Below are 16,165 nucleotides of genomic sequence, written 5' to 3' on the forward strand. Positions count from 1 at the left end.
ACGTACATCCTCCCCGTAGAGGTGGTTCAAACTTGATATGAAGCTTTCGTGACTGCAGGAATTACTCTTTGGTTCTTTTGGTAAAGTCACGTAGAAAGAAAATAAATTAAATACAATTTTAGAGAGAGAAATAGGCCGTTTGAGAAAACAAACTTAGAAAAAAAAAACTACTTGATGATGGTTGCTTGTGTTGCAATCGAAATGTCGTATTCTAGTATTTCATTTCTTTTCCTTCTACGCGACTTTACCGGAAGAACCAAAGAGTAATTCCTGCAGTCACGAAAGCTTCATATCAAGTTTGGATATACAACTAGCTTGTGTAAAACACCGATATCTATTAAAAAGGTCCAACTAGCAGTTCGCTACATACGGTGCGAAATAAGTTCATCATGCATACTACATAGAGGTCATGCCACGAAAAAGGAATGGCGGACTTTAATGCACGTTCCAGTGAAAAGTGGCACGCAGTGCCGTCTTCGTATTGGCCTGTGGAGAAGTTCCTGCCTTCTCAAAGTCCAGTGCTTTTTTGTTGAATTACTAAATCTCTTACCTGACAATAATGCCCATAGACTTAGTTTGGGCCTTAAAGGAGAATCATCAAGTGCAATGGCATACATTCAATAATTTAATGATTTATGTTTTGGCACTTTCAATTTCTGTAAAGGTTGTTTTTTTCACCAATTTATATTTGCTTCATTGCTGTACTTCGTGTTTTATGCTGTTACTTGTCATTTTGGTGGCCCAGGTCACTCTTGAAAATTCAATTCATCCCGGTTTCCTGCGTCCTTCCCAGGTTAAATAAAATAAAGAGTTTGCTCTTATATACTGTATCGCCAAGCTTTGACGTGCTCTCTGCTAATGACTGATTTACGATGTCAGCATTGGGATACCCATCCCAAAATGATTCCACACCACACAGCCCAACCACAAGAAATGCATCCCCTCTGCTTGACACTCGCTTCTGAACACACACAAAAAACACCGATCACAAGCTCGTTGAAAAAAGCGCATGATATTTTGGCTGTTATGGTGTCTAAAAATAAAAGGCATCGTTATTTTACAATCGGTACAATATCCTATTGAAGCGTAAAAAATAAGGCAAGAAAAACTGACATCACAGATAAGACACTGGCCATCCCTGTGCGGGTGTCCACACAATGGGAATGCTGGTCAAATGCGCGCACGCCACACTTACACACTGGCAAAGGTGTGGTCCACTGAACACAGAACACGTAACACTGCCGTGCCAATCAAGCGCCGGCACGAGGGACGGTGCGACCAATTGTGGCACAGCTCGCGATGGTTCAATGCACTTGCTGCACAGAACATTCACTAGAAATATAAACAAGACGTTGTTGATCACACACACACTATGCACACGAGTAATACTGCTGGTAAAGCTGAGCACTATGGTGTTCACTTTGCTGAGCGTGGGAAACTCGGAGGCCTCTCACTGCTGCTTGCAGTTTTCTTTCTTGCTCCGACTTCGGTCTTCACCCTCTCCTGTCAGCACTCTCCCTCCTCTCTCCCACCTCGGCCCTTGATCTCTTGCATCCCAGGCAGCTGCCCCTTCTGGTTCCACCGGCTGGCTCCCGTGAGTGTCATCTCTCGACCAGCTCCGGTTGACGTGATGTTCATCGCTGGCTGTGTGTGCGGGTGGGCTGCCAATAGGATGGCCTTGTGTTCGGTCTACAAGGGACACAGCCAAGTGTTTCAAGTTTGTTTAACCAGGCGATGACTCAAGAGACTGCGATTGTCTCATTTGAAGAGTGACTGACCTGGGTCACCGAAATGACAAAAGAAATAACATAAAAACAAAGCACAACAATGAGGCAAATAGAAATCAGAGCAAAAACCACCAAATATACAGGGTGTTTCAAAAAGATGGACCCGATTTGAAATGGCTATATCTCTGCAACCACAAACCGCCCATGAATGAAACTCTTACCACTTGAAAGGGCAGGGCTTAGAGAGGGCAGGGCATAAAGTGGGCGGGGCATAGAGTTTCAAATGATTACCGCTAGATGCCTCTCCCAGCGCACAAACAGCCCTTAGCCTCAGTCTTTCGCAAGATGGTGACACAAGGCGTTTTGTGTTCTGCAGTTCAGCAAGACTGAATCCGTAATTGCGGTGCAGCGTGCATTTCAACGGCGTTTTGATCCACCAATGTCAAAGAGCATTCGTCGTTGGTAGCGACAATTTGAGGACACAGACTATTTATGCAAGGGTAAGAGCACAGGGCAACCACGCACCTCAGAGGAAAACGTGAGAAGAGAGGCGTTTGGGACTAATTTAACTATCTTCTCGATGTTGTCCGTACAGCAGGTGGAGGGCACAGAGCATTTATAAAATGGTTAGTAAAACTTGATAGCTTATTAAACCGTTTGTAACTTTTAGTGTAATTGTAACATGTTGCCATCGTAAAATACAGGTAGTCCTCGACTTTCGATGGAGATGCGTTACGACAACCCCATCATAAGTCAAAAATATCGTAAGTCGAAGATGGCCTAGCCTACCCAGGAGTCTTAAAGAATGGTGATAATTTAGCAAAACAGAGCAATTTACAGTACTGTACTGTATAAACTATATACTGTATGTATTTATTAATTACAATACTCTATTGCACAATAAAATACAAGGTAAATTCTTCGCCTACGTATATGAACTGCAATTTAATAGAAAGGCGGGAGATGCGTACATCCCGGCAGCGTCCCAACGTACAGTATCGTACCTTGTACGCTGCTGCGTTTGCCTACCGTGCGAAATTTGAAATATTTTACAATTTTGTCGTATCGCTATCGCCATCGTAAGTCGGACCATCGTAACTCAGGGACTATCTGTATACTGCTTTGAAATTGGGTCCATCTTTTGAAACACCCTAAACCAGAGACCACCAAATACAAGAAAATGAGCAGACAATTTCTCCTGCACACTCTCCACATACATTTTTAATAAAGTATTTTTACACAACTCATCGCCGCACGGCTTAAATGGGAACGCATAATATTAGCAGTATTGATTCAAGACAAGCAACTGGGACAGGTTTCAACATTCAGTGTCTCATCAGCAGTCAAGCTTGCTTAAATCAATGCTCTTGAACTGCCAATCCTACAGGCAAGGATGCTTTGTTTCCGATTTGGATCCTAGTTCAACAAAAAATAATAGAACACAACTCATGGTAAAGCCCAGGGTGGGTTGTAGGCAGGCTATCCTGGATTTTTCAAACCGACATAGATGTTCCATCAAAGGGGTCCAAGTTTTGCAAGCATAGATAAGCGAGGACATAACTATGGCTGAGAGGACATAACTATGGCTGAGAAGACACGGAGCTTCGGATGGAGCGATAGGCCAGGTAGCTTCTACACATTTGTTATGCAGCTGATGGAAAGGTGCCGCTCGTCTGATTCGGAGTGAGACCTCCACTGCCAAACCGGAGTTTGCCATAAGCACACTGGCTAGGTACAAAAACGTCTCCACTCTCCCCACAACTACCCCATCACTCTTGAGGAGCAGAGGGGGTGAAGCATTCGATGATAAATACCTGGGCACGTGCTTATTTTTTGTGGAGCTTATGGCAAAACAGAGACAGACACACAGATGCAATCACAAAGGCAAAGTTCCCTCCTTTAGCCTTTAACAGACTGTTGAGGCAAGTGCTGTTTGCGAGCATCTATTAAGGCCAGCACCGCACATGAGGGCGTAAATGGCCAGCATTGCACCCGGCCGCCTTTGTCTCCCAAATATGATGTCAAAGACTGCACCAGGTACTTATTTAAGGCTGAGTTGACCTACAGGAAGCCCAGGACCAGTTCAGATATTCGTCATCAATGGTGGTTGTAAGCAGGCATGAAACTCAGGTGGCCGGGTTAGTTGCAGTGCGCTCACGGCTATACTCCCGCTCCCCCAGACACACACAGAGAAACACAATGCACAGGCACATACAGCTACACACACACGAAACGTACCGTGCGAGGGGGGCGCGGCAGGGCGGGGCGGCCTCTTCATTGGTCGCTTATCAAATGTCGGGTCCAGCTCCTCCGCAATGTTCTTTGGTGGAGGCGGCCTGCAGAGCCACAATAATTATGCCAATGTTCATGTTTTGTTGAAATCCAGACTGCCTCTTAAGAGGAAATCATCAATAATTTCCTGCTTAAATTAAGCGTTGAAACGGTGCTCAACAACAGTTTAAAGCTCCGAGTTAACGGTAGAAATTACACATGCATATGGCAGAGATGAGTCTATCCATAGGAAAACCACTGTGGGTTTCCCACCAACATTATCAACCCATGACCTTCCCACTGATACATGGAGGCATCCCCAGGCTGTGACAATCTCTTACGGTCTTGCGATTAAACAATCAATCTGGGTGCAGCACATGAGCTCATCTTATTGCTCCATCTCCGTAGTGGACATCCTTTTGGGCATTGTTCCATTTGGCTGCTACTCCGTCTCTAGTCTTGACCACCAACCAGCATCCCATATCGTGATTTCTTTTTCCCAAGCCAATTTTTATTAAGGCAATAAGATGTCTTTTCCGAGACCAAGGTGCTCTGCAAACCTTCTGGCTACCATCAAAGGTTTGTACACGAAGCCATCCAGATATACAAACACAGACATCACTTCAACCGTGATGATGGGTACAAACTGAGTAATCATTGGAAAGATGTTATTAACCATCCAAAAAAGATTTAACTACACATTTTTGGACCATCTTATTTGACAGGTACTATTCTACTTTACCGAGTGTTGACATCCCCAGTGTTTAACAGTACTCTAACTTGCATTGATTCTCTAATCCACGTTCGTGTTTCTCAGTGTAATTCCAAGCATGTAGTGCTCCATACTTCCTTGTATGTCTGTGTACTTGTCAGTTTCTATTTAATTTTCCTTGTCAATATCCATGTTTATGATTCAAGTCATAGCAGGTGATATCCACAGGTATTAGCTTAACAATATTGCTTATAGCCTTACATTGTTTTTTTAGGGGCGGTTACACAAATTTCTTAGAAAGAAGAGCTTTGGGAAAATGGATGATGGAGAGGGGGGGGAGTTCCAGAGTGGAGAAGGGCAAGGAATAAGCCAAAATAAGTGTTGTGACCTGCAGTGTGGTGGTTGCCCACTGTGGATGAGAATAAACAATTGGTCTGGTAGACCAAGCCAACATTACAGGAATCATTGTGCGAAGCTCATGGAAACAGTAACCATGGTAATATGACAAATAAGTGATTGAGGCCACAACTGGTTGCCCGAGTGAATTCGTGAGATCTGGGGGAGCGGGGGAGCAGGGCGAGAAGCAGCAGGAAGAGGGAGACCTGAAAGAGGGGAAGCAGAGAGAGGGGGGGGGGGGAGAGGAAGTGCGCTCACCTTGGCGGTCTTCTCTGGGAATCGCCACCGCTTCTCTCATCAGCAGTCCTCACAGACACAGGCTCTCTCCTCTCCCTTACCGGGTTCTCTCCCCGTGCATCTCTCTCCCCCCCTCCCTATATCCCCGTGCCTCCATATGTCCTCTCATGATCACTCTCCTTACTCAGATCCCTGTGTCTGTCTCTCAGCCTCTCCTGCTCTCTCCTCTCACCAGTGTCAATCTCCTTCCTCGCCTCTCTCTCCCTTTGCCATTCGATCTCTTTACGCGGGTCACCGTGTCTCTCCCCCCTTGCTCGCTCCTCCTTCTCTCGTTCCCACTCTTGTCTCTCCCTCCCCGCTTCCCTCTCCCGCACCCACTCGCTCTCCTTTCTTGGGTCTCTGTGTCTCTCTTTCTCCATCTCTCCTTTCTCTCTCGCCCTCACCGATGTCTTCTCTTTCTGTTTGAGACTCTTTAGTTCCTTCTCTTGGATAAACTTGGCGATTTCCTGGGATAGAAACAGAGACACGTGTTTTATATTGTTCCGTGTATAAACACTTGAGTTGGCCAAACAGCCCAGTATAGGATCCCAGAGCATGGGCAATCAATCGCCGCTTGTCTGTGGCTTCCGCACCTGTGCCAAAACTAAGCGTGTTAAGTTCTACAGCAATTTGAGAAGACAACTACCATGAATGCCGCTGTATAACAAAATAAACCACGATCATTAATATATACGCCGTAGAAATCGAATTCATAACTTAGTTCTTTGCCAATACACAACGGTATACTTAATACATCTTGAATTGTAAAAACCTAATGAAAATCATTCCAAAAGCAACTTAAACAGAGAAAAGATTGTTAAGTTTTCATAAAAGCAAACGGATGCCGATTCACAAATCACAGATGAGATGTGAAGTTGGTTCAGATAACTTGCTTACCTCATCCTGAGCCATACTGCAGCCCTGAGCCCCGCATCGGCTGCCCGGTGAGCCTTCCATGCCCTCTGGGGAGAAATGCAAACAGGACAAGACTTGCATTTGCGTAAAGGGATAAAAACAAATAATACACAACCAAGGGATTTCATAAGCAACCAAGGGATTTCATAAGCAACCAAGGGTCTCCTCCAAAAGCTTTTGTAGAAATTGCTGATATTAAAATAAAGAAATAAAACATTACAACCCTTGTTAAAACAGATGTTTAAAACCTGGCCCATTCTTCTTCTTTCGTATGGTGTAGAGCAACAACTACAATTTCACATTCAAGTGGTCACGCCAGATCACCATGTCAGGAGCAGCAACCCATGATGCTGGCACACAATTGCTTATTCTTCTTCCAATGACATCACAGGACCTTAAACGTCCAATGTGAACCAGGTAGCGCAAAGTACGTTATGGTTAATATCCAAAGCAGTATCAACCAGGGTGGCCTTCTGGATACAAAGCACAAACACCGCTGCAACAAACAGCGTTCACACTACCGCTAGGCACTTTACCACCTCATCGTTTCCAATGAGGCGTCGTCACAGGTTCTCACTCGGCCGCTTCACCTGCTCCTCCTGCTGCTGCAGTCTCCTTGCCAGCTCCGCATCGTCAAGCTCAATCTCCTCAGTCACCACCCCCTCTTCCACATAGCCCACTTGGTCTCGTACTAGTAAAGCACACAGACCCACACCACACTAGTTTGTTTATTTCAAATGCCCTTGAGATGGAACACTTCTTTTGCAAGGGTATCCAGGGTGCCGGGTGTTGTGCAACCGCACCACTGCAATTAACACGAACACACTCACACGGCCATACACACTTACACTGCAAACACGACACTCAAAAACTTTTAATCTACAAATTATTCAATGAACATGACAGCTAGCCAAACACAACGACATTCATTATTAAATGGTGGAAACTGCCAGTTCATATAGAATGCACTCCAGCTGTAACAGCTGCACATCTTATGTAAGTGAGAATTAGGGTCAAGGCACTCATGTCTTTTGTCAGCCTTTGGGCTTTAAAGATGCAACCCTTATTTAAAATTCAAAAATCAAAGTGGTGCCCTGTTCAAATGAGCAGAGGCAGTGCATCTCCCATTTACAGCCAGTGGTGGAAACACCACTTTCCTATAGCTGGAGCAAGGCAATCCATAGGACAAACACTGTTGGCTTCCCACTATGCGGTAAAGGCAGTCTTCGCGCTGCTCGTTTTGACACCACTTGCCCCAACAGTCTGTTAAGGCCATACAAACGATTGTTGTCGTTGGGGTGTGTGCGTGTCTTTGTCTGTGTGTGCTCCCGTGTGTCTGGTGTGCTCCCGTGTGTCTGTGTGCTCCGTGTGTGTATGTGTGCGTGCAATTGTGGGGACACACTGCCCTTCTTCTGACAAGCAAGCCAGCAACAGGACTCAAGGTAAGTGAATATAAAACAGGTTTTTTTTCTATTTATGTTACCTAATATTAGTTTTATTGACTATACAATATTTTTTTTACAATATTTATTCTTATTAGGAGTTTAACACTGCTTCCAAATTTGTTGAACTGTACACATTTCATAACCCTGACGATGTGGGCATTTAAAAACGTGTATTAGTGTTTCGACTTACAAATGGGTCTCGGGAACAAAACAGATTTGTAAGCCGAGGACTGCCCGTATTTACTACTATATTTACCCAAGAGTGTCAGTGCGTAACGTGCGTGACGTCACTCCACGTCGACCAGCCCCCCTCATTAATAATCATGAACAAGTTACATCCCTCCATATGGACCCATCCCTCATTGATAATCATGAGCGGGTGACGTCCTCCAAATGGACACCCCCTCCATTGACGTCACTCCACATGGAAGGGGGGGGGGCGAAGCACCTCCTCCCCCCTCCTCAGCGTCAACTTATAACCCTCACTACAAAGGCAGAACCTTAACGTCACGCGATCTCCGTAACGCTATTGAGACGTAAGAAGGACGTCATGATGAACAAGGGATTATAACCTTTAAAATGAAATAGGTCTGTCACCCGCGGCCTTACACATTGCACACGAATGGATGCAATGAATATCACGTCGCGGTCTGCTTTTCGCTTGCAAGTTTCAGATTTACTGCAATACAGCCGTCCTTGAACGGGCTAAAGGCATGTATATTTATTGACCCCAGAGGGTTGGTGGACTGAATCAACCCCCCAAACAGAATTTTAAACTCGCAACTTTGCAATTGCAAGCTGCTCCCCGCTACCACTGAGCCACCCAGCCGGATTTTAAATCAGGGGTGTGCTCAATGATATATACGGATTGATTTACATGGATTCGGAAATATTAGATTCGTGCATAATGTGTGGAGGAATGTTATGCTCATTTTATGCAAATTATATGGTCAATTAGGTAAATGAAGAGAACACAACTGCATTAATGGAGGAAAATTATACAAACAAGACAGATTTTTTTTTAATGCATTTGTATAATTGTATTGTTACACTTGTTAAGCAAGGAAAAGCCTCAGACAAGACTTTTTGAAAAGTGTCCTGATAAGCGTTTGCAGTTGAGGGCGATGATTGCTATTTTCAAATGAAAGTTATTTGTGTATAATTTGGCAACTTTGGACCATGACACCAACACAATGGCCTACTCTTATTCGAATGACAACAGGATCTAAGGTGCACTGCGAAGCAGAACGAGTGTATCATGGTTAATACACCCGCAGTATGGTTCATACATCCGCAGTATTAACCAGGGTAGCCCGTCGGATTCGAAAAGAAAATCTCCGTAAACGAGTGCAAAGCGCTCCTGCTCGGCCATGTCAGCACCCCTACCACTTGTATGGAGATCAATGCGGGGCCCTTCTCACCTGGGGATGGATGCGCGGCCGAGTCTGCGTGGCGACCTCTACGCTCCCCCTCCTGCAGCCTGCGCGCTACCCTCTGCATCCACACGCACACACGTTTACATCCCAATGTTACTGGTAGGAACCTCCTGGTTACACCAGGCCACAGGGGATTATTGTGTCCGTCCCGTCCATCGTGCATCCAAAAATGGGAGGAGTGGGGCTGGTGGAGAGGGGAGGGTGGGGAGGGGCTGGGTGGGGAGGGGATGGGTGGGGAGGGGAGAGGCTGGGTGGGGAGGGGAGGGGCTGGGTGGGGTGGGGAGTGGGTGGGGAGGGGTTGGTCACCCGTGGTGCCTCTTATAAAACTCAACGTTTAAACCTACTCACGCCGGCTTGTGCCCACCCTCACAGTTGGCCATATTAGCGGAATACACCACGCCGCCGTTGACCCTGGTCATTGACAGAGCAAGCCAACGTTCCTACCAGCTCCCTCCGCAGGAATGTGTTATAATTAAGTCTGTCTCACGGTCTCAAAGTTAATGAGCCACATCAAGGTTTTTTAGAAGATCGATCACAACTGGTTATGTCATAAAAAAGTAATTTTAAGAAAAAATATATTAAATGGCAATGCTGCTTAAGACACCGTGCATTACGTTGTTTTTTTGAGCTCGACTGGTGTTCAGTTGAATCGACGCTCATTCCCACTATAGATCTGTAAAATCTCAGTAGATTGAAAAAAAAAAATCCTGCAGTTATTATCTACATTTCAAGGGCTGGTCTCTCATCCCACCAGAGCGCAGGGAAGTGCTAGCTGTCTCCTGTCGTCATCATTCGCGATTGACAGCCGAGACGTTTTAGGAATGAATGTTTAACACCGAGTATCCTAATGGTACCTTAGCTTGGCTCTGCAAGCCTCAGGCAATAAACACAATTAATATTGAGAATCCTTTAGGTGTTTGACCTTCTGTGCATGACTGCACCCTTCGGTAGGTGTACATTGTATGCGGTGAATTCTCAAGTCCATTTTCTTATTTATAGACCTAAAATGTCAGACAATATAAATTAATACATTGCAATTACACAAAGTAATTGACACCCACTAGTGGCAGATTAATTCCTATTTGCAGGCCAGGAGGTTGTATCACCTTGTGCGCACAAGTACAGTGGCCACTGGAGGTATCCTATCAATGTTTGAGACGTGATGTAAAGCACTCTGAGACACCCCGGTACATGGGGCACTATATCAAAAACAAATCACGATCATCATTAAAGGTAATATCTGCCGTTGTAAGCATGAGCTTTTAGATTACAACGTCCTGCAAGTTGTTGACTCTTGGGAAAGAGATACAATATTTTAATATTTTCTACAGCAGTGGATTCCAAGCCATTCTGGACCCACAGACGAAGTTAACCCTCAATAAATGTCCGCAGACGATCACACACCAATAACACACTTTAAGAAATTAAACCTACTCGAAAAGCATCATACATTTGAATTAAAAAGCCATAATAGCAAATGATTTAGATGTCAGGTTTCCTCAGCCTCGATTAAGATTAATTATTTAAGCTTATTCAGCTGTCACTGTGCATGTGACTTCACCAGTTGCTGCTTTAGTCGCCCTCTCCACCCTCTGTAGTCTACGGAGACCAGGTGGACGGAGGACGACTTAAGCAACACCTGGTGATGAAGTCACACACGCAGTCACACCAGAAATAGGTTTAAAAAAAAAAATTTTGGCTAATCTGAAAAGATGTGCAATGGGCAGTAAAATAGTTTAGGTGTATTGCATAAATAAATCATAGTATCTGCAATAGTTCAGCGGGACATCTCCCATGGCCTTGATGTCCACCAGTTTCTGTGGTCCACAGGTTGGGCACAAATGCTCTACATCGCGGGCTTAGTCTAGTCAAACCTACACATGTCTGAACACATCACTATTATTCAATGCATTCACTCAAGCCTCAGCATAAACCAAGAGTCCGAGTAGCAAACGGCTTACGCAATTCTACAAATTGGGTACGCCAAGATTCCATACGGGATTTATGCAAGGGGAATTCGTTAATTCCGCCATTACTCACGTCCATGAAACACGTGCCCTCACACAAATAAACACACACATTATCACAAAGGCAAAGATACCCAGTATAGCCTTTAACAGGCTTTTGGGGCAAGTGCTGTTAGCGAGCACCTAGTGAAGGCTGGAAAAGTATAAGAGGGTTGGTGGCCAGCACCATGACTGCCTTTGTCTCCCCAGCAGTGATGGTTACACACCACACCAGGTACTCATTTGAGGCCGAGTAAACCTAGGGGAGGGCCCAAGACCGGTTCAGATAATTGTCACTGGTGGTGGCCGCGAGCAGGAATTGAAATAAGGTTGCCGGGTTCATAGCGCAGCACGCTAACCACTACACTATTAGCATAGTGGTTAGCGGGTGGCTATGTACGGTGCGAAAGAAGTTTAACATACATACACAACTACTCCCTACAATATACACAGACATACACACACAAACTAAAAATAACACACAAACACCCCCCCTCCAAACCCACATACAAATACTCCCCCGTACAGACACACACCGTCATAAACAGACATAGCCTTATAACACACTCTTAGCGAGCACCAGAGGTCGCAACCGGGTACCCGATACTCGTACCCTACCCGATACCCAGCTACCCGTTTGCGACCCTGGTGCGGCCAGGTACGGGTACGGGTAGGCCGTGAGTCACTGGTGAGTAACCGTTTGTCACTCATTTCCCAACGTCTTGTCTCTTCTCACAATTCAAGTTCCTAGAATCAACTCACCTGCGCCTGCAACATGGCTTCATCCCAGAGGTCGCAATCGGGTACCCGTACCCTACCCGATACCCGGCCGGGTACGGGTAGCCGGGTATCCGTTTTCGACCCTGGTGCGGCCGGGTACGGGTAAGGAATCAAAACCCGTTTGCGACCTCTGGCGAGCACCTATTAAGGCCAGCACGGCACACAATACAAACACACGAGAAAATGCACTCACGTACATATACATTCCCAGGCAAAGTAACACAATTTAACAATTACATGCACTAGCACATGCAAAAATGCATTAAAAAATCACACAGCCTGACTGAATGCATGGAGCAATAATGTCACAGCAGCCATATTCCATCAGGATTGTTTTCCTGGCAGCTGATTGGCTGATGTAGGGGGAGTTATGACGCAATCGCTAGCAACCACTGATTGGCATCCATCTTTGCGATCGGTCTGGGATGCAATAAAGATAGTTCAGGTTTCGCACTAAGCGATTTCTGAGCCGATGCGAATTTCTGCCTGTAAAATTTTACACCGTAGGACGAGAGTAAACCTGGGTGGTCCAATGGGACTTTTGGTGGTGCAGGGCCTACTCCAGCAGGGGCTTGTGCTCAACACGATCATCATTTCCCATGTGCTCAGACTGTAGTGTCACCGTATGTTCTCGTGCACCCACCGCATCCTGCCGCTCTCGCTCCCGACGCTCCTCCTCGCGCGCCCGCTCTTCCTGCTGCTGTAGCTCCATGGCAACGTGAGCATCTCGCTCCTCGCTGAAAAAACACAGACATCCCCTCAATCAACTGAAAGGCATTCCACCTTCCTCCCTCCTCCTGACTCTCACCCACCCTAATCACACATACATCCACCACCGTCTCTTCTCACTCCTCACACCAACATCCATCTCGCTCTCTCACTGTACCCCACGCATCCTCACAAAAACAAAGATTGCCATTATAGGCTTAAACTCTTGAGGCAAGTGCTGTTAGTCAGCACCTATAAAGGCCAGTACGGTATACAAGGGGGTGGGAGGCCACCACCACGCCTAAACGCCTTTGTCTCGCCAATGGCAATGTTTGCATACCACACCAAGTACTCATTTGAGGCCGATTCGTCCTATAGAAAGCCCAGGACCAGTTCAGATAATCGTCACTGGCTTGGCTGTGAGCAGGAATTGAACTCCGGTCACCGGATTGATTGCGCAGCACACTATCCACGATATTACAGCTCCCCACACACAGACATCCCTCACTCCACCCTGGGAAATCCACTGCGCTCTCTCCTCCACCCTCACATGCAAACATCGACTGTTCTCTCTCCCCCATGTCGGCTCCACTCGTGTTCCTACACTCACATCGTCAGCCGATTTAGACGTTGCCGCTGCGCTTCCGCTTCCTGCAGCTGACGCGCCAAACGCACGTCGCCCGCCGCGAGGCGGCTCTTCACCACGTTGGAGGCGTAGTGATCCTCAACTGCATGAGAACAGGACACGAGGCTGCTGAGCCACACAAATCACCTCGCGGCTCCCAGAAGTGTAGTAACAATAATATAGTAATAGGTTTTTACCCTTTCAACTGGTACAAAAACTGACACCTTTATACCTATTACTATATTTTGCCACTGGTAAAGGAGGTCTCAGTGTAAATAATAATATCGTGTTTTCACTATATTATTGTTACCACACTTGTCAGGTTCACATTTGGGGCGACGATTGTGAGGTCTTCCCAATTCAGGCATTTGCGAGTATTGTTTTAATTTCGGCAACTTGGACCATCACACGGCACACAATGCTCTAATCTTCTTCTAATGCAGTCAAGAGATCAAAAACACGTTCACCATGAAGCGGATGGCGCGTAGTATTTGACGGGTAATACACTCCACACTTAACTAGGGTGGCCTGCCAGATTCAAATCGCGAACCTCTGAAAAAACACAATCTCTTGCCACAAGCACAGATCCATGAACGCACATTTTTGCTGCGATTCGTATTTAGTGGATTCTATTCGTCCTTGAAATTATAATGGATGTATCCAAGTGGATGCGTATCTGCATGCAGACGTACTCTCCTGCTTTTGTAGATGGTGAGCAAGTACTCCATCCTCCAGCACAGAGAATTCTTTCTTTACTGCAACAAAAACACTTAATTACGGACTCGGACACCGTGTAATTGAGGACAATTGTTGAACATGAAAAAGGAAGAGTAAAAAGTTATTGCGAGTTCAGTGTCATCATTTCCAAACCCTTACCATTCACCAGTGAGAAAACAACCGCCGTTCTCCACTAAATAGCGATGATGTCGTCACAGTGCTTGTGCCAGGCTAGGTGCACATTTAGGCCACGTGAAGAATCGAAGGTTTATTTGGCAAGAGGTTACAGGACACAGAACATCGACCTGTGCCCCCCACTGTGCCATGTTGCTGCCTCTTAGTCGCCCGCAGCTCGGATCGTTGTCGTGAACGTCGCTCCTCAGCTCACGGCTGTCAGTGGAGGGCGACTGCCTCCTACAACAGAGGCGGATCTGCGACCGCCTCCCACAATCCAGACGGTGGATCGCCGCAGGTGGCCGCCAGTCTGCACGTCCCACCCCTCACGCCGCACGCTCTCGCCTTGTAAACAAACGCGGCCTCCATTTCCGCACGCGGAAGTGGGCGCCAAGTGGGGGGGGGGGGGATCGAGCTCCGACTCTCAGGCGCTGGCCACGATCTCGTCCTGATCTCGTGCTCTCCTCACCTTCCTCCACCTTCGGCAAGTGCGCCTGGTCCACGCTCGCGTCCATGGCCGCCATCCCGCTGCTGCTGCCGCCGCCGCCGTCTCCGCTCTCGTCGCTGCTTCTGCTTCGGGCGCGGCCGGAAGCGCCGCGTCGCGTCCGGGCCGAGAGCCGCGTCACTTCCTCTGCGCGTCTCGCGGTAAAGTCGCGGAGAGAGAAAATAAATCAAATAATAGAGTCCGACGTTTCGATTGCAACACAAGCAGCCGTCATCAGGTAGAACTAAGATTGAGAGAGAGACAAAACACAGACACGGAGACACACAGACAGACACACAAGCAGAGAGAGACAATGCCTCTGTGTCGAGGCCTTAAATAGAGAGAGGTGGGGGGCAGAGAGAGAGGTGGGTCTGCTGGGGCAGCTGCTGGGACAGAGAAATTGGCATGTCAATGAATCCACCCCGAAGCGACCGAGGGAAAGAAGATAGAATGGCCCTATGAGAGCCTGGTGAATTTTAGAGAGAAATAGTTTGAGAAAACAAAATGTAGCAAATCTTTTGGAAATGTAAAGCAATGCAACACAGAGAGTCGGCTAACACACAGTTAACGCATAGCCTGGTTGATTGCTATCTCCAAAGATTGTTTTCAGTTTCATGTATTTGGTATAGCCCTGTGAGCCATGCGGCTCTTGAATCGGGTGCAACCGCAACAAACCAAAAACAAAAACATGAACAAGAAAACATCTTAAAGTGACTATGCGCAAACAAAAACATCCAGGAAAAAAACAGCAAAATCTTCCATAAAAAGCACCGTACACCAACGCTGTGTGCAAAAATTCCAGTGGGATGCAAGTCAAACAACAACAACAACCACAAGACATCTTAGATTAAGGCCATCAGTCTTACCCCGTACTACAACCAACAAACATGGCCAAACCAAAAAACTTTTCGAAATCACCAAAATAAAGCCATAAAAGCAATGTAACAGTGATCATAGGAACTGTGACCGAAATTTCACAATAAACGAGAGATGTGTGGAAATCCACCCCGAAGCGGCCAGGGGAGAGAATGAGAGCCTGGTAAATTTTAGAGAGATAAATAGGCCGTTTGAGAAAACAAACTTCGAAAAAAAAAATGGAAATATGCAATGCAACACAGAGTCGGCTAACAAACAGTTAACGCATAGCCTGGTTGATTACGTTCTCCAAAGATTGCTAAATTTGAAGTCAAGTGTGAAATTTGACAGAGACACACAGACTTACATCCTCAGACACGGAGAGAGAAAACAACTTACATCCTCCCCGTAGAGGTGGTTCAAACTTGATTTGAAGCTTTCGTGACTGCAGGAATTACTCTGGTTCTTTCAGTAAAGTCACGTAGAAAGAAAATTAATTAAATAATAGAATACGACGTTTCCTTCACTGTGTTTTGCATCTCTCTCAATTTTAGTTCTACCTGATGACGGTTGCTTGTGTTGCAATCGAAACGTCGTATTCTATTATTTAATTTATTTTCTTTCTACGTGACTTTACC

At 46.2% G+C, this 16,165-nt stretch overlaps 1 protein-coding gene across 1 annotated transcript; it reads right to left on the bottom strand.

Annotated features, from left to right (window-relative positions):
• Positions 1–993: 993 nt before the first annotated feature.
• LOC133351338 (coiled-coil domain-containing protein 50-like) lies at positions 994–14,818 on the bottom strand. The gene is made up of 10 exons (XM_061566453.1): positions 14,658–14,818; positions 13,990–14,052; positions 13,283–13,400; positions 12,608–12,701; positions 9,164–9,236; positions 6,888–6,988; positions 6,280–6,344; positions 5,576–5,849; positions 3,966–4,063; positions 994–1,689 (listed from the first exon to the last, which is right to left on the bottom strand). Exons 1-8 carry the CDS (start codon positions 14,710–14,712, stop codon positions 5,816–5,818), a joined length of 603 nt encoding a protein of 200 aa, XP_061422437.1. The 5' UTR covers positions 14,713–14,818; the 3' UTR covers positions 994–1,689; positions 3,966–4,063; positions 5,576–5,815.
• Positions 14,819–16,165: the final 1,347 nt, after the last annotated feature.

Source organism: Lethenteron reissneri, chromosome 37 (assembly GCF_015708825.2).
Source record: "Lethenteron reissneri isolate LAM-NWPU_2019-01 chromosome 37, ASM1570882v1, whole genome shotgun sequence".
Lineage (NCBI taxonomy): Eukaryota > Metazoa > Chordata > Hyperoartia > Petromyzontiformes > Petromyzontidae > Lethenteron > Lethenteron reissneri.